This window comes from Cebidichthys violaceus, unplaced genomic scaffold (assembly GCF_023349555.1).
Source record: "Cebidichthys violaceus isolate CVI_PGR_0920_01 unplaced genomic scaffold, fCebVio1.0.p SCAF_12, whole genome shotgun sequence".
NCBI lineage: Eukaryota > Metazoa > Chordata > Actinopteri > Perciformes > Stichaeidae > Cebidichthys > Cebidichthys violaceus.
In genome coordinates, this window is record NW_027176285.1 from 477,501 (window position 1) to 491,387 (window position 13,887).

The 13,887-nt window shown below is 41.5% G+C and overlaps 2 protein-coding genes across 3 annotated transcripts in view; one reads left to right on the plus strand and one right to left on the minus strand.

The window, feature by feature from the left end:
• LOC137868603 (oncostatin-M-specific receptor subunit beta-like) overlaps nt 1-4,909 on the minus strand; it is a 5,910-nt gene extending 1,001 nt beyond the window's left edge. Inside the window, exons 1-12 of the mRNA XM_068705478.1 lie at nt 4,828-4,909; nt 4,571-4,713; nt 3,779-3,932; nt 3,649-3,710; nt 2,844-3,066; nt 2,335-2,514; nt 2,158-2,259; nt 1,909-2,064; nt 1,595-1,723; nt 1,366-1,459; nt 1,200-1,251; nt 1-286 (exon numbers count right to left, since the gene is read on the minus strand). The exon at nt 1-286 is cut by the window's left edge and continues 1,001 nt beyond it. Of these exons, the coding sequence (XP_068561579.1) occupies nt 1-286; nt 1,200-1,251; nt 1,366-1,459; nt 1,595-1,723; nt 1,909-2,064; nt 2,158-2,259; nt 2,335-2,514; nt 2,844-3,066; nt 3,649-3,710; nt 3,779-3,932; nt 4,571-4,708 (1,576 nt within the window). The 5' untranslated portion in view covers nt 4,709-4,713; nt 4,828-4,909. The remainder of the gene's footprint in view (nt 287-1,199; nt 1,252-1,365; nt 1,460-1,594; nt 1,724-1,908; nt 2,065-2,157; nt 2,260-2,334; nt 2,515-2,843; nt 3,067-3,648; nt 3,711-3,778; nt 3,933-4,570; nt 4,714-4,827) is intronic.
• A 4,167-nt stretch (nt 4,910-9,076) lies between these two features.
• Nucleotides 9,077-13,867, plus strand: june (JunE proto-oncogene, AP-1 transcription factor subunit). Of its 2 annotated transcripts, none has more exons than XM_068705479.1 (2): nt 9,077-9,146; nt 11,613-13,867. In XM_068705479.1, the coding sequence occupies exon 2, from the start codon at nt 11,785-11,787 to the stop codon at nt 12,811-12,813; it is 1,029 nt and encodes a 342-aa protein (XP_068561580.1). In that variant the 5' UTR covers nt 9,077-9,146; nt 11,613-11,784; the 3' UTR covers nt 12,814-13,867. The 2 variants fall into 2 exon arrangements, with proteins under 2 accessions (XP_068561580.1, XP_068561581.1); XM_068705480.1 differs by having other exon boundaries at nt 9,079-9,146; nt 11,698-13,867.
• Nucleotides 13,868-13,887: the final 20 nt, after the last annotated feature.

Here is a 13,887-nt window from a genome sequence, read left to right on the forward strand (position 1 = left end):
GGTTGTATGACATGTTAGGAAATACACGTCTTAATGCAGAAGAGTGTAACCCTGACTGAGAGAGGGTGGCTGTAGTGGGTAAAGTGAGGCGTGGTGGGGTGACCTTCATCAGAGACTTGGTGAGGAAACCCTTTGGAGGTTGAGCAAAAACAAATGGCTTCTTCTCCTGGCTGGCATGTTTGTTAATTGGTGCTTCTGCACCATAATGCAGCTCCAGAACATCCATGATATCTGCTTCACTGTGGTGGCACTGGTCCATGTGAAGAGAAAGACATCTATCTTCACCCTTGAAAGAAACACACATTCATTTAAAGATTTAAATTACAGTAGTGTTGTACGTCCATAAAGTTGGGGGTTTCAAAAGAGACACAATCAGGAAAAACTAAGAGTCTACAGCCACGCTACCGTCATAGTTTATTTTAAAGTCGTGTTGGCTTCTCTCTTATAGAATATGATAAGTGCTTATGGTATAGTTATGGCTCTTGAGCACAGGCAGAAATAACACTGCTGGTTTGAATATATATTTGAAGCAGATCTAGCCTGACATACACAAAGAAGAGATTTTAGCCTGATCGGTAGTTTTTCAGTTAGATTCAGTTTTCAATAATCTATATAATGAATGCACCACTGGAACCCCTGCATTATGATCCTGTGACTGCTTTAACTGTCTGTTACAGCTCTATCAATATTCATATCTATCATTTTCTTTCTTTTTCTCTGATCCTCTAGAATAACATTTTTGCAAATAATAAATGATGATAAGCTACACATTAGCAGGACAGTGGGAGACTGTTGACAGTTTATCCAAGCAAGATGCACTGCTAGAAAGGAGCCTTTCACATGAACGTGCATCATGAACTTAAGACTTGGCTGAAGTTTGGTTGGTGCTGCCAATCTGAAGTCTATTCCAAAGACTGGTCTTGATAAAGACCAACTTAATCCAGACTTTAAGTGTCTAGTATTGGTCAAGGTCCAAAGACACTGGATTCCTCTCTTCCCATAATGCCACTCCACAGCATCCATCAGAAGACCGTCGCTGCCTTTTAAATGCCCACATCAAGCCCCACTAGAGATGGCGCTAACGTATCGGTCACTATGAGGTCACCAGTGTTGTTTCCTCTGACGTTAGAGCGCTCCCTGCAGAGCCTCTGAAGTGAAGTTAGAGGAGTGTCCCTTTGGACGTGGCTGTGAGGACCTACCTGTGCCATCAGCACTGGCTTTGGGATTGGAGGATAGACCCTCTGTTTGATGCTGTTGGATGTAAGAATGCATGGAAATAAATCACACAGTCACGGCAACACCATGCAGGAATTCAAATGGAACCAGAAAACATTGCACATAAAATGAATGGGTTCACATGCTTACCATGTCCAGTGTCTGTAGCAAAGGGTAGTGATGAAGGAAAGGAGAGCAAAAACAAAGGCCAGGGAGATGAAGACGACCTTGATCAGGTAATCAGCTGGTGAGTTAAGACAGACAGCTCAGACAAGGAACAGTAGTCAATCAGGTAACTAATCCACGGTAGTTCTACTGAACAAAATCACTTTGTACACAAGAGGAACTAGTGATCTGAAAAGGGAAAGAAGCAACCTACTTGGTGGATTCAAGGTAACAGTGATGAATGCAGCACCGCATTCTCCCACTGCTGTCTGTGCCTTCACTGTGAACGTGTAGGAACTGAATCTAAGGTTTCTCGCCGTCAGGCTGGTGGCTTCAGGATCGTCTGAACCAGGAGAGAGATATTGTTATTACTAATAACAATATCTCTGGCTCAGAAACTCTGTATGTGTAGATATGAAGGTCACACTTTACTTAAGGTCCCCATATTTAACCTTTACTATACAAGCAGTACACAAACACTCAGTAATGGTGTGTTCTACACTATAATGTAGTTGTATGCAGACACACCTGTGCTGACATTGATGACTCCGTTGTTGTCTGAACAGTACAGGACATAGCCGTGGATGAAAGCAGGCTGCTCTCGTAGAGATATACGGTCCCAGGAAACCTCATAATCTGAACCCTGCTGTTTCTTCTTCAACTTAAACAGGCCGTCTTGTATACCTGACAGAGCAAACATGGTGGAACACAGTTGGACAACGTTCTATTTGACGGTGCTGACACATTTAAAGCAAACGCTCCACAGAGGAGTCTCACGTTGCTCGCTGACGTAGCCCTCTCTCCTCTCCAGCAGCACTGGAGCTGCCTGGGTGCAGGCATGTACTGACAGTGAGTATCTCACTCCAGATCTGAAGTTCTCTGGGGTGAAGAAGTAGCAGGAATGAGGTTTTGTAACACGGAAGTGTAATACTACGTTGTACGGAGAACACTTACTTGAAAATATACTGGCTTTAGTGTCATTGGGAGGAACTCTCTTCCATTCCACAACGCACTGGCCTAAGGTAGGACACCAGTCCACTATGTAGCCACAGCTGGCTGTGGGACTGGCAGACCAGGAGAGGGTGAAGCCACCGCCGCTGCCAACGATCCAAGAAGTGTTCACTCTACTGATGTCTGAAAGGGAAACACTTTGAAAGTTAGCTGTGACACAAACATACAGCTGGAATTAATTGGCAATTACTGTCGCCGAGTAGATAATATCTTAAAACCAATCCTGTAAAAGCATAAAGGTTACATGGTTGTTTTATTGTAGTTGTACAATGAAAGGCAGAGATAGATAATATATATATATATATAAAATAGATAATATATATATATATATATATATATATATATATAAGAGTCAGCTTTAGAAGGTGTCTCATTCTGTGTGCTGCCCTCAAATCATTGCTTGAGGGTTAAACTGAAGTGTTCCCTAACTGTAGCTTGTATGACCTTCATACCTGGACTGAGGCTGGGGATGGTGATGGTCGATGGGGACGAGCTGCCGTTCTCGTTCCTTGCTGTAACTGTGATGATATGCTCTTCAGAGGAGTCCAGACTGAGAGCAGCACTGTGGTCGTTGAGAGACACTTCGGTTCTATTCTGTCGTCCTCTCTCTGTGGTCGTTGTCCAGCTCACTTCATAGTTTATGATGCGTCCATGACTCTGGTTGGCCAATGGGATCTGCAGGGAGGTAGTCACGCTTTGTCAGATATCTCCACGCTGCTGTGTCAGCGCCACAGAGGAGTCTGGCTCTACACCTTATCCTGCTGCTACGGGAGAAAACACTCTCTGGCTCGTTTGCATTTCTGTAATAAACCAATCAGAAAGGTGTAGAGGAGCTAGACCCGTGATGCAGAGACCCTCACAGCGCAGATCGCAGAAGGGAGGAGACATAGACGGCCAATGGCAAGCTTTACTATGACAATCTGTTAAGTCTTTAACTGTAAATATCAATAGGTTGTTGATAGATGGATTTAAGTGCTTTACCACAAGGTCAGAGGTCAGACAGTCAGATTACAGTTGTCCACTGAATGAACTAAGGAGCTAAAAGGACAAGCTGGAGGAGGGTAAGCAGAGAGATGGACTGACTTTTCCCAACCTGGCAACCCAAAATGTCTTGTTATTAACGGCGTATAACTGATCTCTTAAGGATTAGTGAATGATTAGCTACCCACAAATGAAGTCATTAATAATTCAAAGTGACAACGCCTTCATGAAGCGTTGCTTGTCATGTGTGACGTGGTTCTCACTCATCTGACTTACTTTCCAGGTGATTATAGTTTGGTTGTCCTTCATCTGCGTCCACACATCAAGAGCATCTGGAACTGTGAGACACATAGACGTATAAACTATGGGTTGTTACACGTTTGAACGTTTTTACTTCATTACTTACCGTCACCCTCTGTGTGGAAGTTGACACTTGTGCTCCAGTCACTCCATTTCCAGAAATGTTGCGTTGTCCCACATCGTAGCGTCACACTATATGTCCAACCCGGTATCAAGTCCTTCAACACTGCAAACTTCAGACCAATTCCAAAGTTTTCAATCTGGGATAAACAACATGGACACAAATGATGATGTTAGCATTGTTACGAGGAGAGTTTCACAACAAACCACGGTAACATTCATGATGCTTATTATATCATTTATCATTTTCATTTCATTCAAACCATGTTTGATTACTGCCAGTGTACTGCAAGCCTGCTGTACTTCAGCAAGTGCATGGTGAAAACAGAGAAGCCATCTTCTGAACACACACTTTATGACTTGACTGTCACAGATAGTAATTATACAAAGAAGGCCAGTTCACCTTTAGATGCTTTAGAAACAGGAGGTCTTAGAAATCTGAATTTGAGTATATATTTTACCAGCCAAATCCAAATGTTTACAGGATGTTTAACCTTTATTTATGCTTAATCATTCTTTTTATACTAATGTATGGGTTTATGATTAATAATGAAGTTATTAATCATAAATAAACATATTAATAAAATCTGCTACAAGCAATAATGCTACAAATACGAATGATACTCATAATAATAATAACTGTGTCCCTATTCTTTTACATTTTCAGCATATTTGATCAATACGATAATATCCGATCACGAGATCATTTTGGTCACGATGATATAAAATGATCATTTGACAACCTTGCTGATGTAATCCTTGTCTTCTGTCAACTCACTGTGGTATTTCCACCATTGCTCGTGTGTATTTGACATGTTATGTTGAGACTATTGTACCGCAGCACCGACCACTCCCACTCCAGACCGACAGTCCTGGCTTTCAAGGTAGAAACTGTCACTCGTTGTGGAGGGAACATGTGGACTGAAACCAAAGACAAACACCAATCAGTTACATGTAATGATTAAGAAGAGACGTCAATCACCAAAGAATACAATAACCATTCTACCAGACAACATCTGTGTTATTCAGGTTTACCTCTTTTAGTCAGGTCTGCAGTGTCTGAAAGCTCCACTTCCCCAAACGTATTTTTCGCTGTCAACGTCCAGTTTCTACATCCAACATCTACTCGCACTTTTTGAAAGCATCGCCCCTTTGGACCCTTTGGACTCTTTGGACCTATACATGAACTGACATTCAAAGGAGAGTCTCACTTTCTAGACAAATAAAATGCGTAATGCTTTCCTACAACATGCAGGCACCCAGAACCTCACATGTGGGATCAATGAAAGGTCAAAGTTTAAAACTGGACACCTTTTTCCATCTATTAGCTGCTTATCCTGGTTGTGGAGCATCTGATTTCCCCTCTTTAACATTTCCAGAAGGTTATCTCATGTTGTGCACTTTATAATTGTTCCTGGTTCTCTAGTTAACTGACTCGGATATAAAATTCAAGTGTCCAATATGTTGACAAACTATGTTTTTAGTCAGTCATCAAACTCTTTCTCGGATCATGTGACTGACACATGTAACCTGACAGGACAGTGGTCGGATCCTTGTAGCCCACAAGCTTACATGTTGTCTGATATCTAGATCTGAACATTGATAGCAGGTCCAGGGTCTGAACTCTACAAGTTTGAAAATGAAAACTATCCAGAGGCGCAGAACACCTGAATCTTTGGTCGAACTGTCCATTATGAGTTTGACAATGTGTGTTTAATGGAAGTAGTGCTCTTTAAAACGTTGAGTAGTTTGTGAGAGTCAAAGCCTACAGCCTCGTTTGATCCGTGCTCCACCTTGTGGCTCCATCCGGTTGGTTTTGACTTCCCAGCAGCTGGTAGAATGTTTGTAGGTCTGTGTCTCGTCCTACTCTCCAGTGACATATGACCAGTTCCAGATCTTGGGTTTCACACTGAAGGTCGCTTACATCAGGGGGGTCTGAGTAGAACAGCCGGTATTATAGAGGATGTATTTACAAATCACCATATTCAGCACAATTCAAGTCATACTCACAGCCGATGTAAACACAAGCCCCATTTTCACTGGTGTTTGTTCTACATTTAACAATCGTGCAACTGTCTTCTGATGCCTGGTTCAGGTGGACGGTCAAAGCGTACGTCTGATTGCCGATCGGGATAGAGTTCATCTTTTCATGACTGTACCCAGTCAGAGACATATGTTTAAAACTGTCCCTCTCAGGCACAACGCAGCAGAAGGTCACATTGCTGCCGACCTGGAACCTTCTGTCCTTTGGATAGACCTCTGGAAGTTCTGAGGTTTTCAACACAGGTCCACAATGCAAGGCATCTATAATAATGATCATTGTACATCTTTACAGCAGACAGATATGAAGACATGTTATACATCATTAATATAATGCATCAAGTATTCAGTAACTTCTACAAAGGAAACATTATAATCGTTGACAAATACAAAACAAATAGAAAATGTAAATGTTTTTAACACTTGAGACTAGACTTTTGTGTGGCTGCATGACGCATCATTTATGAGACAAATTAAATTAAATTTGTCTTATATTCAGTAAGAAAAAACACATGCATCTGCTATAATAATATAATGTAGTAGAGCCTGATCTTGAAAACATTGTGTCCTCCTTTGGACCCCCAAAACATGGATTTCTGTCTTTGGCCCTGATCTGTGTGTATATTTTCATAGTTTAAGCTCCACCAATGCCAACACTGCATGTAGTCTTAAATATACTGTATCATTTCATAAAAACATTTTAAATAAGCGCTGTTAGAACCCAACATGTACTTATTATTACAGTAAATAGGCTGCATATTCACTTATAATCTAGAGTAAATCTAAACCAGTATGAAGACTATTGTCTTCTACACAATACAATGTCATATGCATTATGAATTGACATGGAATAAGGTAACATTCTTATGCACTTATAGTGTAGAATCAGTTGTAAATAACATCTGCTAGTCTTTATAGCTGCAGGTTGTTAACATTGAAGGATGCCACACTCACCTTGTTCTTGTGTGCTCTTGAAGAACAGTGAGAGCAATAATAATGTGATCATCATCATCAAAACTATCCGCTAATAGTACCTGTGGAAACAAGGATCAGCTGTTCAGTGTCAAAACAACATGTACATTAAGGAGCATATTCCTGAGGCATTTTCATAAAGGTGAATAAAAATACTTACATGTGGAAGTCTGCCTGGTTGTTACACAGAGATGATATAGTCAGGAGGCTATAAGGGCAAAGAATGAAATACAAACAGTCAGAGTCAAGTTACTCCCTGAAGCAACGCTCCCTTCACCAGTAGCCACTGATACTACTTAAGAAATCCATTTGCTGTTTGAGCTCATAATGATTGTGAAATCCTTGTGGAATTATTGCAGGAAATGGAGAAGCTGTTTTCTGGTAATTATGAGTCATAGTGTGCCGGATCAGACATGCCTAACATGCACTCCCAAGGCTTTGATTCTACTTCCAGGACCTCAGTCTGGCATGCCTTCATGAAGACAGGATGATGAATTCTCTACATTGTTATGATTATTTCTCACATTGCTTTACGTAAGACAAACATGTCCTCACTGAGAACACAAAGCTCATCTGTAGGACAAGGCATTGGTCTGTTCTTTGCTCATCTCTTCTACGTCACACTTGGTGGGTGTTTTTTTCGGGGAACTCCACTGGTCTGCTTCGGAGTGACGGCATTCATCCCACTTTGGATTGAGCGGATCTCATGTCTACAAATCTGACCCAGTTTCTTAGTGGACCTAATCCATGACAACCCAGAGTTCAGACCAGGAAGCAGCGTGTCCGTCTTCCATTAGAGCAGTTACCCAAAACCCTGTGTCTGCCCCAAAACCCTGTCTGCCCCAAAACCCTGTCTGCCCCAAAACCCTGTGTCTGCCCCAAAACCCTGTGTCTGCCCAAAAACCCTGTGTCTGCCCCAAAACCCTGTGTCTGCCCCACGGCCACTACATGAATTAAATCAACAGTCAACAGTCGAGGTGTTAAAACAAAATAACCTAATCCGAGTTAACACCAACGCAACAGTGCAACACAATAGGATCATTACATGTGGACTCTTACATATCAGATCTGTGTCATCTAAAGCTGTATTAGTAAATTATTTAATATCAGATAATCATATTGATTTATTGTGTCTTACTGAAACCTAGCAGTGTAATGAAGAATGTGTCATAGATAGATAATAACAGAGAAGAAGCGTTCTGTTCAGGCTGAACAGAGTCACAGCTCTGCTGAGCTCAGTATTCCTGTGAACCTCAGTAGTAATGTTTCCAAGTTTCCTGACGCCGTCATACTTCTTTCTAGGAACTACTGACGCTCTTATTTCTGTTATAAAACCAGCTGTGTTGTTTCCAGCATGATGATGATGATGTTTGTCTTCTACAGTCTTTACTAACAGGACATGCACCACAGTCCTTCAAAGCAGCTGTAATTAAACCTTTTCTTAAGAATCCCACTCTGGATCCAGAGGTGTTGGATAACTGCTGGTTGTTTTCCATATTTCATATCAGCATTCTTTACACACACATAGGTAAGGCACATATTTGATTCCACCGGGAGCGTTTCAGAAGATGAGATGCAGGTAACATGTTTTATACTTAAAGTGAATATAATTAATTTAATCTTATTTCCATATATGCAATATGTATATACATTTGTTGGCATCTATTTTGAAAACCGGATGTTCAGCCGAAGAAAAACCGGATATTGTCTCACGTTAATCTTTCCGCTAACTTTGCATAGTCCTTCGCTCGTTTGAATGCGTTTACCGTGATTTCAGCATATAGGCGCACTAAGATGTAAGTGTCTGTTTCCTGACCGCAGTGTGGTGGAGCAGGGTGGTCCTCCAACGAGAGAATGAAACTAAACGAACACATTAATGGAAATGTAAAAAATTCAATCATTTGAGACCACAAATTATATCTATTGTCTCTCTATGGCCACTCCAAGCTGTGAGAAATGGTGCTTTTAAAAGGTTGGATGCATAACTTTTTAAAGTACAATCATCAAAGATTATTATTATTAGTATTATTATTATTACCGTCACAGAGAGAGAGAGAGAGAGAGAGAGAGAGAGAGAGACAGAGAGAGAGAGAGAGAGAGAGAGAGAGAGAGAGAGAGAGAGAGAGAGAGAGAGAGAGAGAGAGTGAGAGAGACAGAGACAGAGACAGAGAGAGAGAGAGAGAGAGAGAGAGAGAGAGAGAGAGAGAGAGAGAGAGAGAGAGAGAGACAGAGAGAGAGAGAGAGAGAGAGAGAGAGAGAGAGCGCACTGAGTGTCTGTTCTCGGATGGTTCAGCAGCTCTCTGCTTCTCTCTGCTTCTCTCTGCTTCTCTCTGCTTCTCTCTGTGAGTATAACCTTCACAAACATTATTGTTGTTTGCATCGCTCAGGTATATTTATTACGTCTCCGCTGTTTTGGTTCGTTAGATGATGCGCTGGTTTCTCCCGGTGTGAAGTTAACGGCTCTACGGGGAACATAACGTGAGTGACAGATCAGAGAGTAGATGAAACTGTAACAGCTTCATCACCGAGAGGTTATCAGTGAATGTTCCTGTCTGATTCTGAATCTACTAAATATGAACTATTGATTCTTATTACCGTCATTAGATCAAGCGGGCATTTTATTTTGTAGCTGTCTGACACAATTCATAACAATTCATCATATTGTATGAACTGATACTGTGTTTTGTATGTAAATTATTTATTTGCAAAGTAACTCAGACTTTCAAATAAATGTAGTAAAAAAAGTACAAATCCCTTTAATGGGTTATGAATTATAAGTATGAAGCAGTGGGAAACAGAAATATCTTGGGATTAGACCGGTGTATATGACCGGACCATATGTTGCCTGATATTAGATTATTGTATATTATTGTATTGTGTCAGAAGTGTGTGTTGGCTGATAAGTAGAAGAAATGTTAGCATTCTGATTCTATGAATGAAAAGTGCGTTACAAATAAAATGCATCATTATTATTATGATTATTATTAAATGTTGGAGGTAAGTTAGAAACAGCGTTGCCATTACACAGTTTGCCCACCAGAGAGCACTGACTGGTGGATATTATGGCCTAAAAATAAAATTATGATATTGCAAGATATTTTTACAATAAGAATCTTTATGGAAATATGAAAACATCTTTGAAAGTTTGTTTTTTAGCTGGTGTGTTCAGCTTGAGGGCAGCAGGTAGTGTCAGAGTTTAAAACACTCACTGAGCTTTGACAGAAACAGACCAGCTGGTTAGTTCAGGTTAGTTCAGGTTAGTTCAGGTTAGTTCAGGTTAGTTCAGGTTAGTTCAGCTGATCACCTGAATGGAACTGGTGATTATCAGACTGACTTCATCGTGGTTTATGACTGCTTACACAGTGAAATATCCCTCATTATCTCCTAAATATGAGTGATAAGCCATTGTTGTGAATGTGCAAGGTGACTCAGATTGTTATGAATCTCATGGTCACTCTTGTTACTTGATGCCTGCGTTGTGATGTAATGTAGTGTCTCAGGTTAAAGGTCAGGTTCACTCTTTTTTTTCAAATCTGTCTCAAAACAATCCTGACACACACACACACACACACACACACACACACACACACACATGTACATTTAAATACATAAACACTGTAGTGTGTGTCCTGTCCGTCTTGACCACAGAGAGATTCCTTCTTATTGCAATTTCAGTAAAAGTGATGGCGGACAAGATCCACAGTTCTGATTTTGGGTAACATTCCACGAGTTAGAGAAATGAATTGGATATCTCCCCGAGTCTTTTTAATACAAAATCCCCTTATTATGATACTATCATGAGGAATCGTTTGACCACTGTCAATCAAACGTAATCAAACCACAGCAAACAGCTAGAAAACACGGATGTAAAAGCTGCACATTTTAACATGTTTTAACATGTTTGGATTCACATATTGTGGTTCAGTGAGAATTACAGCATGTATAATAACAATTATTTGTTTACAATAATACCCAACCCGCCACCTTATAATATATTTCATATTGAATATTGAAAGGGCTTTAAGTAAATGTATTAAGTACTTTCCATCACTGAATATTGATTATAATATACAATGAACTGGATACTTGACGATGAAAGCATTCATGCTACTATTACTACTACTTATGATGTAATAATGATGATAACAAAGGTTTTTGTATCAGTCAAGTAGCAGATATCCTGTGTCTCATCATTAAAGTAGTGCTGTAGTTTAGGTGGTTGAATAGGTCCTCTCCTGTCCACGTGTCAACGTGCCCTTGAGCAAACCACTGAACCTCAAATTGCCCAAGAGGTGTGCACTTGTACAAAAGTTTGTTTTCTAAAAGTAGTCCTCAGTGAACGTTCCCTGACACGGATTATTGTGGAACCATGACGGAGGCTCATTAGAACATTTAATTGGAACTTTAGGGGTAAATGGTGGAAATATCAACCGTTTAACTCAACATTGAGGAGGACAGTTCGTCCCTGACTGTATGGACAGTAGTACTCAAGGTCCACTTTCAAACATCTCACAGCCTTCATCCCCTGATGAGCTGATTGAGATGGAGATAACAGTGGAACTAACTGTATTATACAGTAGAGCTTTATCGTCCAATCAGAGCTGGATATTTGACTTCAATCTCATCTCCGTAAATAACACACACACACACACACACACACACACACACACACACACACACACACACACACACACACACACACACACACATTCATCAGTAGCATTAAAGGTGTCAGCACCACCTCCCAGTTTACACCTCAGTGATCGTTCAGTCCTCTCCCTCTGATGGACATGTTTGTTCTTCCTCAGGCGCTGGCCTTCTCTTCTTCTCTTCTTCTCTTCTTCTCTTCTTCTCTTCTTCTCTTCTTCTCTTCGTCTTGCCTACGTCCTCCAGCCGCCGAGGTCAGTGGAACCTTTCAATCCCCTCTGATATTTAGGTTAATCTGATTATGAAAATTTCCTTTGAGACTCTTCTTCATCAATGACCGCCAAGATGGAGACTCCTTTCTACCACGATGACTCCCCCGCCGTCCCTGGCTTCAGCCAGACCACAGAATATGACCGTTACCCCGGAAGCAAGATACTGATGAGTAAGAAGGCCATGTCAATGGTGGGCAGTCATCCCTTCCCCAGTGGAGCAGCAGGAGGGAGAGTCGGGAACCACCACAATGTGGGGCTCACTGGCAATAGCTCTTTAATGACATCAGTGGTGCCCTCAGCGGACATGAACTTGCTGAAGCTGGCGTCCCCCGACCTGGAGCACCTAATCATCCAGTCCAACCAGGGCCTGGTGACCACCAGCCCCGTGTCCAACTCTAGCAATCCCTTCATCTACCGCAACCAGGCCACCAACGAGCAAGAAGGATTTGCTGATGGCTTTGTCAAAGCACTCGCCGACCTTCACAAGCAGAACCAGCTGGTGGGAGGCGGCCACATGTCACCGTCCTCGCCCTCCACCGTCTCCCTGCAGGCATCCTACCACAGGACCCTGATGTCCGGAGGAGACATGCCCATCTACACCAATCTTAGCAGCTACAACCCGGGCCACATGCCGTACCCTGGAGGGCAGATGGCATACGGTAGTGGCTCAGGCCAAGGCGGCGGTGGAGCCCCTCAACCCCACCCCCGAGGCCCGGACGCCCCTCAGACCGTCCCCGAGGCGCTTCACCTGCAGGTCGACCCCACGTCCCCACCCTCCCTCTCCCCGATCGACCTGGAGACACAGGACCGAATCAAAGCAGAACGCAAGAAGCTACGCAACCGTATCGCCGCGTCCAAGTGCCGTAAGCGAAAGCTGGAGCGTATCTCGCGGCTGGAGGAGAAGGTGAAGGTTCTGAAGAACCAGAACTCGGACTTGTCCTCTACCGCCGCCATGCTACGGGAGCAGGTCACGCAGCTCAAACAGAAGGTCATGAGTCACGTCACCAATGGCTGCCAGATAGCTGTTGCCTCAGCCACCGCCAAGTCCGGAGAACAACGAGGCACCGGCAGTGAGGACTCCGGCTGCTGAGAAGACGGGACACCAGTAGGACATTTCAAAAACACGTGCTGAGGCTGAGGGTTGGACATTTAACAGGATTTATGGTGCCCTGTAAACCACAGTCGGAGGGGGCGGAGCTTAGAATAGAGAGAGGAGAATGAAGGCGGGACAAATCCCAGAGATGGGCAAAGTTAAAATTTGGACAATTTGAATTTTGACTTTGAATTTATCTATTAATTAAGAAGAGATTGTGACACAATTATCTTGAAGAGGTTGTTAAAAGATTCAACACATTTTCTTTTTACTGATGTCATCACAATATTCATTATTTATTACAGTAAAAGAATACTGTACTGGAAACAGTGGACATTATTTTCCATCACTGATATTAATTTCATTTATATTAAAAACATTGTGTAAATTACCAGTTACAACGTTTTTTTTACTGTGTGAAGTTGGTCTTTATGATCTTTAAAGGTTATCAAAATGCTTGAATCACAATAAGTTCTTGATGTGAAAACACAGAGTCAAGTAATGAGATTACTTTTAGTTACAGGACTGTTATTACAATTCTCTTGTCATAACTTTCAATAAAGAAGAGTGAGAAGAGTGTCAAAGACACAATGTTCCAAATCCAGTGAATGCTCAAAATATCTGATGCTGAAGTTTGTTTTGTAATCTGATTACTGTAATCTTGTTAACTTGTATTAACTACAATTCCAAACTGTGTGTTAACTCAGCTGAAGGACTATGACTTAAACAATAAAAACTTACTGTAACCTTTCACATGTCTGTTAAGCTCAGCTGTGGTTGGTAAACATCCAGTGATTGTTTCATTTTCTTAGTTATCCTTGTCTGTTATTAACGTTTTAAACTTTGAAGCTGCTTCTTTCTTACTTTCTGTGGATCTTTCAGGAATCAGGACTGAAGAAAATGTTCAATTTAAGACATCTGTGAAATCTGATTATTGTTTTTGCTTTTTAACAAATAGAGTAAAATCAGGAAGTGGGAAGTTAATATCAACTCAACAGCAGATTAAAACAATAGTGAATCTGTGTCCTGACTGATTGTTGGTATTAATATTTCCTACAACAACAGAAATAT

Bases quoted from the DNA above. Each gene is read 5' to 3' on its own strand.
- june (XM_068705479.1), top strand. From the start codon at position 11,785: ATGACCGCCAAGATGGAGACTCCTTTCTACCACGATGACTCCCCCGCC.